Source organism: Miniopterus schreibersii (assembly GCF_964146895.1).
Source record: "Miniopterus schreibersii genome assembly, chromosome: X".
NCBI lineage: Eukaryota > Metazoa > Chordata > Mammalia > Chiroptera > Miniopteridae > Miniopterus > Miniopterus schreibersii.
Genome location: NC_138104.1, coordinates 58,727,818 through 58,743,122, shown reverse-complemented (window position 1 = coordinate 58,743,122; position 15,305 = coordinate 58,727,818). Strand labels below are relative to the sequence as shown.

At 42.2% G+C, this 15,305-nt stretch overlaps 1 protein-coding gene across 4 annotated transcripts in view; it reads left to right on the top strand.

Annotated features, from left to right (window-relative positions):
- Window positions 1-912: 912 nt before the first annotated feature.
- The window catches only part of IGBP1 (immunoglobulin binding protein 1), a 40,052-nt gene continuing 25,659 nt past the window's right edge, over window positions 913-15,305 (top strand). Inside the window, exons 1-5 of one of the 4 annotated variants that reach the window (XM_081125308.1) lie at window positions 913-1,617; window positions 1,985-2,278; window positions 11,632-11,827; window positions 13,630-13,709; window positions 14,704-14,816. In XM_081125308.1, the coding sequence (XP_080981434.1) occupies window positions 1,424-1,617; window positions 1,985-2,278; window positions 11,632-11,827; window positions 13,630-13,709; window positions 14,704-14,816 (877 nt within the window). In that variant the 5' untranslated portion in view covers window positions 913-1,423. The remainder of the gene's footprint in view (window positions 1,618-1,984; window positions 2,279-11,631; window positions 11,828-13,629; window positions 13,710-14,703; window positions 14,817-15,305) is intronic. The other 3 variants (XM_081125309.1, XM_081125311.1, XM_081125310.1) reach the window with 3 other exon arrangements.

Here is a 15,305-nt window from a genome sequence, read left to right as displayed (position 1 = left end):
CCTTCCAACTTTGAAATTCTGTGACAGCATATCATGTCTTAGAAGCTGTCTGAATTCCTAGCATAGAATGACTTGTCATTTCTTAGTTTTCCAACAGCCTGTGCAATGTGACACATCCCCTAGTTATATACTGTCCTATATTGCCCTCTAGTTGTTTTTACATGAAAATTTTTTTCGCAACTACATTTAGTTTAAAAGCTTATTTTCCAGGCCAGCCAAGGTGCATTCTCCTTAACTTAAATCCCCTAGGACAACTTGGGGTGTGTCCTAAGGTAATCAGTATATATTTATATTGATTTGTTCAAAGCAGTGACATCCCCAAATTATATTTTTACATCAGCACTGCCCAGAAATATAATGTAAGCCACAAATGTGAGCCCAATATGTAAATTTAAGTTTTCTAGTAGGCACATGAAAAAAGTGAAGACACAAGTGAAATTAATTTTAATATATTTCACCCAATATATACAAAATGACAGCATTTCAACAACGTAGTCAGTGTAAAAATTATTGAGATATCGTATTTCTTGTTTAGTAATAATTTTTCAAACTCCGGGTGTCTGTTTTACATTTATAGCACATCTCAATTCAAAATAGCCACATTCAAGGACTCGATAGCCCCATGTGGCTAGTACCTACGTATTGAACAGCACGAGTTCTGCATAATTGGGCTGCTTTCCAAGCCCATCACTTATTTTTCTATTCATATAACGACACTGAGCACTTAATAACACTGGGCTAGCCAGAGGGTTGCAAAAATTAATCAGACTCATTCTGGTAAGGGATATAGATTTGTGGATGCACATAACTGTGCTTGGCTGGGGGAGGGCGGTGTCACGGAAAGTTTCACAAACTTTCGAAAGAAGCTTGTGGAGAGGAGTGACGTGGAGGGGAAGTGGGCGGGAGAGGATTAGGTGGGAGGATTCCCGGGGCTCCAGTTGTGGCTGGACACAAGCCTGAGTGGGGCGCCACTGTCACTTCGCCCAGACCTGCAGGCCAAGTGTGCGGCGCGGCGACTGGAGCCCAGGCTGCCGCGGCCCCTCGCTGGGAGGGGTAAGGCGCACAGCGAGCCGCGGCCCGCTCGGTATTCAGCCTCGCCATAACCGGGTCTCCGGGCCCACGGAATTCCTAGCCCATCGTCGGCGACGAGGAGTAAGCCGTAAAACAGCGCCGAGGGTTTTGCTCGTGCGCTGGTTTTTCACCGAGGCCTACTTGTAAGGGCAACCTGGTCAAATGAGTCAGTGGAAACGGTTGCCAGGGCCGACAAAAAGCAGCTCCAGGAGCTTCTCACGTGCTTCGGTAACAATGGTGCGACTGAACCAAGGCAGCGCCCCTTCCGGTTTCGTAGGTTCTCGCAGAGTTCTGTACCTACGTTGCCTTTAACCCCGGAAGTGAGGTCCTCCGTGTTCCTCCTTCCCTCAAGATGGCAGCCGCCGAAGAAGACGAGCAGCTGCTGCCGCGGCTCCCCGAGCTGTTCGATATCAGCAAGCAGCTTCTGGACGAAGTGGAAGTAGCGGCTGAGCCCACCGGTTCCCGGGTAGTTCAAGAGAAGGTGTTGAAAGGACTACAGCTTCTTAAGCAGGCTGCTGAAATGTTATCGCAGCTCGACTTGTTCAGGTATGGGGCTCGGGGGATAGCTGACTGCGTAGGTAATAATGGTTACCAAGGGTGGAGCCATTGAGTTTGGGTGGAGGAGACTAAGACTAGGGACCTTTCATGCCTACCTCCCACCGTGATCTCGAGTACGTTGTTTACATTCTCCACCTTTCTTCCGAGTAGTCAATATCCCACGACTCTTGTTACCTAGTATCAGCTGTTGGCGGAGTCATTGGGTATGAGCCCCCAGCCACTTTGATTGAAAAAAAAAACAACTGGCCGCTGCACCGCTTGCCTCCTCCCTTTGCCTCATCCCCCACCCCAGGAAGGAAGGGCCACAATTTCAATGCCTAGCCAGGCTTCACAGCCTCCTCTTTGCACTTTCCAGCCAAAATGAAGATTTGGAAGAGATTGCTTCCACCGATCTGAAGTACCTGATGGTGCCAGCATTTCAAGGAGCGCTCACCGTGAAACAAGTCAACCCCAGCAAGCGCCTAGATCATTTGCAGTGGGCTCGGGAACACTTTTTAAACTACTTAACTCAGTGCCAACACTATCATGTGGCAGAGTTTGAATTGCCCAAAACGAAGAACAACTCAGCTGAAAATAACACTGCTACTTCCTCCATGGCCCATCCTAGCCTCGTTGCTATGGCATCTCAAAGACAGGCTAAAATAGAGAGGTAGGTCAGTAATTATTTGAAAACTGCCCAATGGCAAGTGCTGTTGGGGAGGGTGCATGGTTTTTTTTTGGGGGGGGGGGATGGACAATGGTGTATGTCACTCTCTTCGTGTTTTATTGCGCATAGGCCCTGGTTCGAGCAAACTCACTACTGAGTTTTTCAAGAACCTTCTACCTTTGTTGAGATGATCATACCAAACCATTAGACTCCTTATGGTTGCCAACAGCAGCAGTGTAGTTTGGCAGAGTGTCTCCCAATCTCTCCCACATTGCAGTATGGCAATATTTGTATGGTACAGTGGGGTAAATATCTCTGAAGGGCACAGTATCTTGTAGCTGTAGTCCATTTCCAATCCATTGATTGAGATGCTCTGTTCTAACAATACTGGACCAGGTGTGCAACATCCGGAACTAATCTTAGTACCGGCGCAGCTTCATCCTGTGACCTGGAACAAGTTGCTTGCTCTCAGTTTAGTTTTTAAAAAGCATTCAGAGTGCTCACAATGTCTAGGAACTGTGCTAGTCACTGGGGGTACAAACTGAGCATGTGTGTTTCTGTGAGTATGGGTGGTGTCTGCCTCAGAGGAACATACAGTCTGGTGAGGAAATGAGGCATATAAACGGTATCAATATAAAATGATGTTGATAGAAAGATGTACAAGGTACTGTGAGAGCAGACAGGAGGAGCACCTAACCAAAGAGAGAACAGGAGAGAGGAGAAGGCTCCCTGGAAGAGGTGACTCCTGTGATGAATAGGAATATTATCTAGAAAAAGAGGAAAGGAGAGCATTAGGTAGCAGAGATAGCATTAGTAAGCTACAGGTGCATTAAAGAGCTGTGCTGGGGTGGGGATATGTGGGTTGGGAATAACTATAAGCAATTAGGTGATGTTAGAATACAGAGGGGGTGATGGGGAGGGGGAAGGAATGATGCTGAAGAATGATGTAGCATTCAGTCCTAGGGGAACTTAGGGTGTGAGAAAGGTGAAGGAACAACCTCATTGCTAAGAATGTGGGGAACGGGTTTGAATCCCAGCTCCACCATTCGCTTACTCACTTTGGGTATGTTGCTTAACCCCTCGGTGCCTTAATTTCCCCAGCTTTAAAATTGGATAACAGGCCCTTTCTCATACATAAAAGAGCACTTACACAGTGCCTGATGCAGTAAGCACCCAAAGTCAGCTACTGTTACATCTTTGTAGCGAGTACAGGTTGTGAAGTCAGAGACCTGGGTTTGAGACCCAGCTTCACTTATAAGCTGTTGGACTTTGGGTAACTTATTTAACCTATCTGGGCCTCAGGTTTCCTCATATGTGAAATCTAAGTAATAGCAATATCTTTGTCATAGGGTTCAGAAGTATAAGGTGAAGCACATAACACTGCTAGGACAGTATCTGGCATATAGTAAATATTCTGTAAATGTTCCTTACAGGTAGTCCATGTTAAAGAGCTTAGACTTTGGTTGATGATTGGGATCTACTGTTTTTTCTTTTCTTTTTTAAGAGGAGCATAGCCATATTTGCACTTTAACCAGTATATTCTGGTAGCAGTTAGGAAGCAATGTGAGGGAGAAGAGTAGATCCCATTAGTTCACAGAGGTGATAAGGCCTCACTATGGCAGTGTAATGGCAAAAGGGATGGGAAGTATATTTATTTAGGGGGTTGAATGTACAGAAAACCTGGTTACTAGTCCGTTGAGGGAGATGGGGTAGAAGAAAGCAGCAAGGAGGATATCCCCATTCCTGACTTAGGTAGATGGCTGTGGAACTCATTAAGATGGACAATAGAGGAGGAAGAATAGATCAGAGGATAGGGGGAGAGTGAATTTGGTATTGAGACATGTTGCATTTAAATTGCCTAGGAGACATCCAAGTAGAGGTATCTGGTAGCATGAAACTCAGGAGAGACAAGATCTAGAAAGCTGAAAATTGATTGATTCATTTGACAAATATTTATTGACCCTGTCCTGTGTGCCAGGAACTGTTCTAGGTAATGGAGAACCAGACAAAGTCTAGGACCTCACGGAGCTTTTATTTTGGTGAGGAGACAGTAAGCTACTAAATAATAATGTAATTTCAGGTGGTGAGGACTATAAAGAATAATAAATTATGGTTAGGGACTAGTGAGAGAGTAAATGATTTTTGAGGAAATGGGATAGACTTACAGGAAGTGGAATTCAGCATCATGTCCTTTGTAAGAAGGTGAAGGCAACCCACTGGCATATAATAGGTAGTTTAAACAATGAATTTGGTATCTAAAGAATTATACCAAAAAAAAAAAAAAAAAAAAAAGACTGCATATGTTATAGAATAACAAACAGCGTTGTGGAGAAAGACCAGGGAGTGCTCACATCTGGTTGGAGGGATGGGGAAGGTTTCAGAAGGTAATAGCATTTGAGATGAGCCTTAAAGGATGGTTAAAAATAGAGATTACAGAACTTCCTGAATGTAAAAGTAACACTCATTGTAGAAAGTTGGAAAAAAAGAGGAATATTTTTTAAATTAAAATAATCTTTAATCCTAGCACTCAGAGATGACCTTTGTTAACTTTATGATGTATTTCCTTCCAGATATGTAGTTATTTTAGTTAATAAATTTGGAATAATACTGTAAATATAGTTTTTTTTAAATCTTTTTGTAACCTAACATATTGCGAGCATCTCCCTGTGTCTTTTGAAACCATGGTATTTAATGGTTACATAATATTTCATCCCATAGTTATACCATAAGTATTTAAACATTTTATTGTCAAATACTTAGACTATTTATGGTTTGGGTTTTTGTTTGTTTTTGCTATTCTAAATAATGTTAAGAACAAATATCTTTTAAAAAATTTTTGTTTTCCATCACCATTTATCCCCTCTATGCCCTCTTTTCTTCCACCCCTCTACTCCCCACTCCCCCACCTCTACACCCCCCTCCCCTGCCATCACCACGCTGTTGTCCATGTCCTTGAGTTCTCTTTTTTTTTTCTTTTTTGCTCAAACGAACATCTTTAACTGCATCTGTCACGGTTTCCTTAGGATAGATTTCTAGAATATTTTAAGACTCTAGATGGTAACAACGTGTTGCTTTCCACAATAACAAATTGCAGAGTGTGTCCCACTGCACTGGTCTTGGATGTTAACACTTAGAAAGTCCAACTGGGCAAACAAAAGTATCTCATTGTTTTGATTTGCATTTCTTTGGCTAGAAAGCTTGATCTTTGAGCATTTTCTTTACATGCCTGACAAATGAGGTATCACTAGACCAGACCTCTCCTAACCTTCAGACTCACACTTCCAACACCCTATATCAATGATTTTCAACCTTTTTCAATTCATGGCACATGTAAACTGATTGCTAAAATACTGCGACACATCAAAAATATTTTTTGCCTATCTGACAAAAAAATAGGTCTAATTTTGATTAAATCACACCAGGTAACTATTTTTGTGTTGGCTGTTGTCATCTTTTTATTTGACAATCTAAGGGAAAAGGGGTCAGTGCCCCTGACTAGTCAGGTATTGCATGTTTTAAAAATTCTTGCTGCACACCAGTTGAAAATCTGCCCTACATGGATGTTTCGGAGACATCTCAAACTTAACATGCCCTAAATTGAACCCTTGGCTTTTAAACTAGCAAATATCTCCCATACCCAAGACTTCACCATCTTAGAAGGTTTATCACTGTTCACCAGGTGTTTAAGCCAGAAACCTAGAAGTTAGCCTCAGTTCCTCCCTTCTGAATCTCCACATCCAGTCCATCAGCAAGGCCTGCCAATTCTAGCTACAAAATGTATCTTATGTCTGTCTTTTTCTCTCCATCTCCATTATCATACCTTAGTCTAGGCCACCAGCATCTCTCACCTGAAATAGCCGAAAGACTAACTACAAGGCCCTGCATGATCTGGCACCTGCCTCTCTCCAGTCTTGTGTATCACATTCCCTTTGCTCATTAGACCAGCCACAGTAGCCTTTTAGTTCTTTTTTGTTGTTATTAATCCTCACATAAGGAAATTTTTTCCATTGCTTTTCAGAGAGAGTGGGAGGGAGGAAAGGAGGGGGCAAGAGAGAGAGAAACATTGATGTGAGAGAGACACTTCGACTGGTTGCCTCCCGCATATGCCCCACCAAGGGGCAGGGAGCAAACCCACAACCCAGGTACGTGCCCTTGACTGGGAATCAAACTTGTGACCCTTCAGTGTACAGGCGGACGCTCTAACCACTGAGCAACACTAGCCAGAATGCCTTTTAGTTCTTTGAACAGACTCAGCTCCTTCCTTCTACAGAGTTTTTGTGCATGTTATGTTTGCATGGAATGCTCTTCATTGACCTTTCTCCCCTGCTAGAATGTATACTCCATGAGGTCAGGAGCCATTTCTCTCTTGTTCATTGTGGTATGCCTAGCACAGGGCCTGGCATATAGAAGATGCTCAAGAAATATTTATTGTTGACAAGCAGGAGGAACAACATGAGCAAAATCCCAAGGCAGTTTGAGATATGTACAGGGAATGGAGAGTAGTCTGGTTTGGCAGAAGCTCAGAGGTCTGCATAAGGAAGTGATGCGTATAGAATATTGAAAGGGAAGAGAGGCAGAAAGAAAAGTTAACATGTTAAAATAGTACTTCAACTGGGAAGAATAAAAATGAAGTTACAGCTATCAGATACATTATTTTTACAAGAAGCATTTCTGTGAATAGAAAAATAAGTGTTCATCTCCTTATTTACTTTTTGTAAGTCCTCCCTCCCCTACCCCACAACTTTGCATACTGAGGCCATCACACATAAAACACCTCTCTCAAAACCTGTTTCTTCTTTACTCTAATTCCCATCTTTGAGGAGTAAGTGTAAGTCTGGTTGATTGACTGCACCTCCATTCTTTTGAAAGAAATCGGAGGGTAGGAGCTAGGTAAGCAATGAGTCTAATTTTAGATTTACTGAATTTAGTTTCTAAAGTGACAACTGGATAGCCATCTCCATAGACAGGTGGAAATGTGTAACTAAAACTTGTGAGACAGTTTTGTGACTAGTGCTAAAAATTCAGGTGCTTTGGTGGGTTTGTATAGTTTGCCAAGGAATAATGTGTAGAGAGAAAAAAGCCGAGGATAAAACCTTGGGGGCAAGTTAAGGGAGAAGAAAGAGAAATGAAAGAGCAACCAAAGGTAAAAGACTCAACAAGGTACAGATAGAAGTACTTGCAGAAGCCTGGGGAAGAGAGCAAAAGTCATGTCCTCCTTGAAGCTTCTCCTTACCTGTCGCCCACCCCCCCATACTGTAGCACTTAGTTTATGGTACTTACAATAACTGTATATTATTGTCTAGACATGAGATTCCTAAAGGTCAGAGACCATGACTAATTGCATCTTTAGTATCCCAATTGTATCACTGTATTCTTGGTGCCCAATAATTGGATTATAGTAGGTGCTTGAGTTGTATTTGGGAGGGACAGAGTGGTCACCCGGAGGATGGAAGCAATGTGGTATGCAGAAAAGGCTTGGATTTAGGAGTCAGACAAACCTGGGGTCACCAATTTCTTAATTGGTGGAACATCATCTAGCTCCTAGACTCAGCATTCTTATCAGCTAATAATATTTGTATTATATTGCTGCTTACAAAGCACTTCCATGTATGTTGTTCCATTTGATCTCTTAACAACCCCACGAAGCAAATATCCCCATTTTAGAGATAAGGAAATTGGCTTGTCCAAGTTATATAGCTAGTGAGTACAGGCTAGGATTTGAACTCAGGTCTTCAAATTCCCAGGTTTGGTGCCATTTCCACTATAGCATAGAACAAAAAGAGATAAAACATGGATGGGGGAAGGTGTTTATAGGATAGGAGAAGGACACCAGTAGAGTGAAAAATTATAACTGCTAATGACAGGGAGGATAATTGATAGAGTGAGGCCTGGAAGAATGTGGGTGGGGGCAGGATCCGTAGCAAAAGTGGAATGGTAAAAGAGATAGCCTTGGTTCCTAAAGACAGCATTAGCCCCTTATGGACAAGAGGAAAAGAGGAAAGGTGAAGCTACAGAGATTTTAAGGTAAAGAGGGAAGTTGAATTGCTGGCGGTCTGGCGGAATGGGATCCACAAAAGATGAACAAAAGGATAGCTGAACAAGAGTAACCTCTCACCCAGAGTTTAATAATGTGAATTTGTAGTTGACTCATACGACACAAATTTGTAATTCATTAGCTCTCTTCAGCAGCTTGGGAAACTGGAAAAGGGAATGGTGAAAGTTGTCCAGACTCAGAAGAGTGACAGGCACTGGGGTTCCTAGGGTGATGAGGGAGTGTTTTCATGTAATGGCCCAGCATGGGAAATAGAGAACAGTGATAGGAATCTAGGACAGTGGTTTTAAATCTGTGCCTTGGAGCCCTAAGAATCCCTCCTTTGATTTAACCATGGTGGATTTTATCTGTTTATTACTTATTGGAGTTCCAAATAAGCTCTCATAAGAAGGAAGGGTTCTTTTGCTAAGACAAAAAGGTTTTAAAAACACTGGCCTGAAAGAATAGGAGTTGAGCTGTGGGCAGTGTGACTCAGTGGTTAGTATGTTGGCCCACACACTGTGAAGTGTCACGGGTTCGATTCCCGGTCAAGGGCACATACCTGAGTTGCAGGTTCGATCCCTGACCTCTGTCAGGGCCCATGCGGGAGACAACCAATTCATATGTCTCTTTCACATTGATGTTTTTCTCTCTCTCTCCTCCCCTTCCTACCTCCCTACCTCCCTACCTCCCTTCCACTCTGTCTAAAATCAATGAAAAAATGTCCTCTGGTGAGGATTAACCAAGAAAAAACAAAACAAACAGGATTTGAGGACTAGAAGTCCCGAGGATGACAAGGAGCTGTCATAGGAGCAAGGAAGAAGAAAAGAAGGAAAGACCAGAGAGTGCAATGAGATCACATGCATGCACGGTCTCAGCTGGAGACTGGAAAGGAAGCACACAAATTGTATTCAGAAGACCAGGACACTAACCCAGAATTTTCCCAGGATTATGTACATTCTAAGGCCCTACTATGTTTTTTTTCCTGACTTAGGTACATCCAGGAAAGATGGTTGGGGTAGAAGTGGGACTGGAGTTAAATGTTTTCAAGTGATAGCTGTAATAACATTCATGAACTAGGAATTGACCTTTGTAGTATTTTACTCACAAGGCTGCCTATGACGATGCTGTGACAATTATTAGTAACATTACATAAAGTGTCCACTTGTTGAGTAAATGGAGCAGAAGAGCCTAAAAGTTTTTGTAATAATGTTTCCAGAGCAGTGGTTCTTGATTTGTCCTGGGTCCAGGTCCTCATTAATAATTTGAAAACACTACAAAATCTCTTGGTGGGGAAAAGAAAAGTGCCTATCTGTAGGATTCGACATAAAATTTTAGGGAGTTCAAGGACCAATGCCCCCCCCAAAAAAAAAAAGGTTAAGGACTGCAAATTTGGGTGAACACCTCCAGAGGAGCATCTGATTCTAGAGGACTAGAGTGGGGTTTCAGATACGGATATTTTGGGATACTTCTCTTGGAAACCATGGAGTTCTTCCTCCACTCCTCTTTTTTCCTCAAGCCCTTAACATTCAATAAATCAGCAAGTCCTGTTTTATATGTTAAATACATCCATATCTCACTCACCTGGATTTTGGCAATGTCCTCTTTGTTGATTTCCCTGCTTCCACCTTTGCCTCCCAGTTCCCATGGTCTAGAGTCCACATACACAGCCAGAGGAGTCCATATAAAAAAGTTTTTATGTCACTCTATTCCTGTCATGTAGTCTATCCAAAAGCCTTCAGTGACTTTTCCATCTCACTCAAAATACAGCATTTGATATACTGGGTCTTATTCCCTACAGGGCTCTACAGATTACGTCCCTGGCTATCAGACCTCATTTCCTGTCATTCTTCACTTCACACCAGCCACACTGGCCTCCTTGCTATTTCTCAAACATGGCAGGCCGGGCACTCTTCCACCCAGGACCTTTGGATTTGCTTTTCCCCCTTAGAACAAACACCTTTCCAGAAGTTTTGCCAACCTGAAGCTGCCTTTTGGGGATACTGATTTTAAGCTGTTTATTAAGAAGCAAGACTCAGAACCTTTGATTCCCCCCACCCACCCTTTCCTGTTCGAGAGATTCAGACACAGAAACCTGCTTCAGAAAGGAGATCCTACGATGCAGCCGTAGCCCTATTTGAATTAAGTGTGGTAAACAAGAGGGCTTCAGGAAGGCTCCTGTTAGCTAGATACCCCGTGTCCCATTATATCTAAGTTGCCTAGCAAGGATTTCCTTGTCATGCATATTCTGCTTTTCCTCAACTACCTGTAAATCGCCCATTCTCACTTCCGAAATCTAATTCCCTGTCCCCCCCTCCTTTCTCCAGAAATGTCTTATATACCCAGTGTTCCCTCACTGTCTGGAATTTACACACTTAACGTGAGTTCCCCATGCGCATGTATTAAAACTTGATTTTCTCCAGTGAAACAAAAAGAACAGCCTTCCAGATATTGAAGTGGCTTGCTTCCCAATTTCTTTGAAGTCTTTGCTCGAATATCACTTCTTCAGAGAGGTCTCTCCTGATTACCTTTTATATAATAGCACTCCTACTTTCATACCAGTGGTCTATCCACTTTACCTTGCTTTTTGCTTCTTCATAGCACTTATCACCACTTGACTCCTTATCTATTTCTTTTTGTCTGTCTTCTCCCACTAGAATGAAAGCTTCAGGAGAGCAAGGATTTGTATACACAGCTGTGTTTCCAGCACTGAGAACAGTGCCTGTCATACAATAGGTACTCAGTAAATATTTGTCAAATGAATGATAGATGAGATACTAGAATGCATCCTAAAAAAGGTAGGCGGGGCGGTTTATGAGACTTCGAACTATATTAAGATGCATCAGAAGATCTGAGAATGTTTTGCCAAGAAGAAAAAATAAGATCATTTTTTAGGCTGTATCTACTAGGAATTCTTACATCAATGGCAGATAAATGACCTATAAGACTCTGATTCTTTGCAGCTGTAATTCCCAAATGGACATTGTGTAGTAGTAAGCACCCAACCTAGTAAAGGTTGATATAAAATTACTAGGGCACTCCATCTCTAAAGACAATGGGAGGAGTTGCTCAGATCAGATTGTGTCTATACTTTTCTGGCTTCAAATGTATTTCTCATCCCCTGCTAATCCCTTCCTTGCCTTGTAGTCTTGAGAGAACTGCCTCGGTGGCAAGTTCTAAAGTATAGAATCTATACTGTTGCCAAAGTGGAAACTGGCGTTCTCACTGCCTGGTCACTTGCAAAAGTAAAGTCTTACTATGCCCTTCTTTTGAAGGAATACCTCTTTATTTTTAAGTTCATGGGTAATACTTTTTTGTGGAACAGATACAAACAAAAGAAGGAAATGGAGCATAGGTTGTCTGAAATGAAATCTGCTGTGGAAAGTGGTGAAGCAGATGATGAGCGTGTTCGTGAGTATTACCTCCTTCACCTTCGAAGGTGGATTGGTATCAGCTTAGAAGAGATTGAGAGCATTGACCAGGAGATGAAGATCCTGAGAGGAAAAGACTCTTCAAAAGAGGTAAGGCTGGTTACTGCCTATATAGTTCAAAAAGCTGCTGTCAGAAATTTGAATGTTCTATAGGACAATAATCAAATTAAAATCCCTTTGAGTCTCCATAAAATCATTGTTCTTATTAAGATCTGTGGAAGAAGGCTGAAGGTTCACTAGGGTAGCTTTCTCTCTGGTTTACAGTAGTGTTCCCCAGTGCTTTCTAACCTGTAGCACAATTCTAGTCATTTGTAATTTTGTGACATGTCATGGGGGAGGGAGACTTCCCTGAAGTAAAAATTGGTTTTGACTGTGGGAAGTGATGACTACTGAAGGAAGGCATAGGGAAATAGGCTTTTAAAATCTGCTTGACTGCCCAGCCGGCGTGGCTCAGTGGTTGAGCGTCAACCTATGACCCAGGAGGTCATGGTTCAATTCCCAGTCGGAGCACATGCCAGGGTTTCGGGCTCGATCCCCAGTAAGGAGCATGCAGGAGGCAGCTGATCAGTGACTCTTGCTCTCATCATTGATGTTTCTATCTCTCTCTCCCTCTCCCTTCCTCTCTCTCTGAAATCAATAAAAAAATATTTTAAAAATCTGCTTGACTATAATAAACAAAGGGGAAGAGGAATAGGATGCGAAGGGAGAAGAAAAGTAGAACTGGAGAGAGAGAATAGAGTAGAAAGAAGATGATAAAACGAAGGACAAGGAATATATTTCGGCTGGGGGAGGAATCCCAATTTACATACACAGTGATGCACTCTCATGCCTTTAGATCCCCCAGTTATGAGATACAGCAAGACATCTCCGTGCACAAAATGTTGGGCATACTGGTGAAGAGACCTTTGGCTGTCTTTGAAGATCATGACCCTGTTTTGGAGCTGCTACTTCAAAAGATTAGGCTCTGCTGCCACTTTTTGGTTCTGATATAACAGGAATTGAGTTGAATTTATCAGCTGGTCACAGGCATTTATTGAAGTCCTCAGAGAAACATCCTCCTAATTTGATTTGTACTAATTAGTCCAGGAGCTTTTGCCTCAGGGTAATATCAACCTTGTTCCTCATGTTAAAAGATCTAAGAATGTACAATCAGTATTCTGAGGCCATAAGGCCCTTTGAGCATATCTAGAGTGATTTTTAAATAGTATGAGGCTGGACTGTTCTGGGTCCTCCCCTTCCCCCCATCTTTGCTGCTGTTTTTTCTTTTTTCATGCTCTCTCATTTGGTATTGAGATTGGCCCTTGGAGTGATGGAGCTTGAACCAAGTGAACAACTTTTCTTTGACCAGACTTTGTATCATTGTACACCTGGACAGCCAGGGTTCCTTGAAACATTTCTATACACCTACATATGAAAACTATTAACCCATTCTCCCCCCTTACATTTAGGGACATCCATTTCTAAAGTACCCTAGATGGTTCTTGACAGTTAATAACATAATTACAGTGTCATACTTGAACTTAAGAACTGAAGGCCAGGCTGAGGAAAGGGGCTTAAAATGTAGCTCAAGGGACGTTTAGATGGATCATAGAAGAAGCCTTTGGCATCTCCTTTGGAGGGGGACATTTTAAAGCCAAGCGATTTGTTACTTATGGTGAGATGATTCCTGGCAGAACTTTCCCTTTCTCTCTCTTCAGTAAGGTACTCGGGTGTCCTCAGGAGAGCTAAGCAACCTCCATCATTAATATTCTGCTGATATATATCAGAGATTAATATGTAGGGAGTAACTGAATTTTGAATTCAGGGCTTTTCAAGCACCTGAAAACCTAAGAGGCTGCATAGTGGGGTGGGCAAAAGGCAAGTACACTTCTGATAGTTAATTTTCTTTTCAGGCATCAACTTCTCGCTCATCTCATCAGTCCAGGCCTCCAATGAAACCCTTTATTCTCACTCGGGATGCAGCCCAAGCCAAGTAGGTAGTACTAAAAAGTGGGTTGCCTTTGTAAACCCCTTGCTTCTGTGGTTCATTTGCAGTGCATGGTGCCAGACAGAATGGACATTGTTAAAAGGTCATGGCTTTGCCTGGGAGGCTGTTCTTTATCAAAGAATATTATCAAAGGGATATTATCTCTTCTTATAATTTCTCTCTGTCTTCAGTAGACACTTCCCTCACAAACCTGAGCCTAAAAGGAGGCTCAAAAGGAAACCAATAAGAGTAATCCGTTAGTTAGTTAATTAATAAACAGAAAGCCAAGCTGGCGTGGCTCAGTAGTTGAGCATCAACCTATGATCCAGGTGATTGTGGTTTGATTCCTGGTCAGGGCACATGCCTGGATTTCGGGCTCAATCGCCAATAGGGGGCATGCAGGAGACAGCCAATCAGTGATGACTTCATCATTGATGTTTCTGTCTCTCTCCCTCTCCCTTCCTCTCTCTGAAATCAATAAAGATATATGTAAAAAAATAAATAAAAAAGGTCTCCTTTAAAAAAAAAAAAAAGAGCCTAGCTACAGTCTGAAAGATTATATTCACTTCCCTTTTCACTTTAAAATTGTTTCCCATTATTGCCTTCAGCTACAGTGCTCAAAAGGACATGTTTGCCTATGAGTTCTTGAGATGCTTTTCCATACGGTGGCAGGAGATTCTCCTTCCTCCATGTACCTTTTAGACCTACCAACTATAAATACCGTTTTCACAGTATCATCACTGCTCTGTGGGGCATTGGCCTCTGGGATTGCTTATTGGGAGATGATCCTGGGCTATTTATCTTTTCATGAAAGCTCTTAACTTTAATACCCCTTCTTGGATACCTCTTTTTACATATCTTCACAGGACTTTGCACAACTCAGAAGATGGCTGGTTAGTGGAGGGAGGATGAAACAGACACAGGCTTTTACACTAAACAGAAGAGGCTTTTAATAGTGCTATTTATGTTTAGTTTTCTAAATACATTGTGATTCTTGCAGAGTATTTGGAGCTGGTTATCCAAGTCTGGCATCTATGACAGTGAATGACTGGTATGATCAGCATCGGAAGCTGGGAGCTTTACCAGATCAGGGAATAGCCAAGACAACATCAGGTATGAAGGGATGGGAGAAAAGTAGTTACACTATGGTCCCTTATTCCCCAGCAATTAAATTCTGACCAAGTATTGCTATCCTTTAGGAGCAGAAGTAATCTGGACAAAGATTCTGAGTAACAGAAAGACTAGGCAGTATTTTATTTCATTTATTATTAAAATAAATAGCAAATGATTCTGGGAGGATGGGGGCAGTGGACAGGTATGTTTTTTGAATCTCTCCAAATAGTATGGCATAAAAACAGACTGAGCAGCTAGATAGCAAAACCAGAAATCCCCGGATAGCAGTTCCACTTCTGGTATTGGCAGAGCAGGTCAACACCTCCTACAGTTAACAATTACAAACTGGAGAAACTATAATAAAACAACTACCTGAAGGCACTGGAGAGCAATCGAAAGCAAACATAGAATGGAGGTCAGTCAACACTTAGAAGAAAGGAATGGTACTTGGAACTTCTTGAGGGCAGGGATTTTGACTTGCTGTATTCT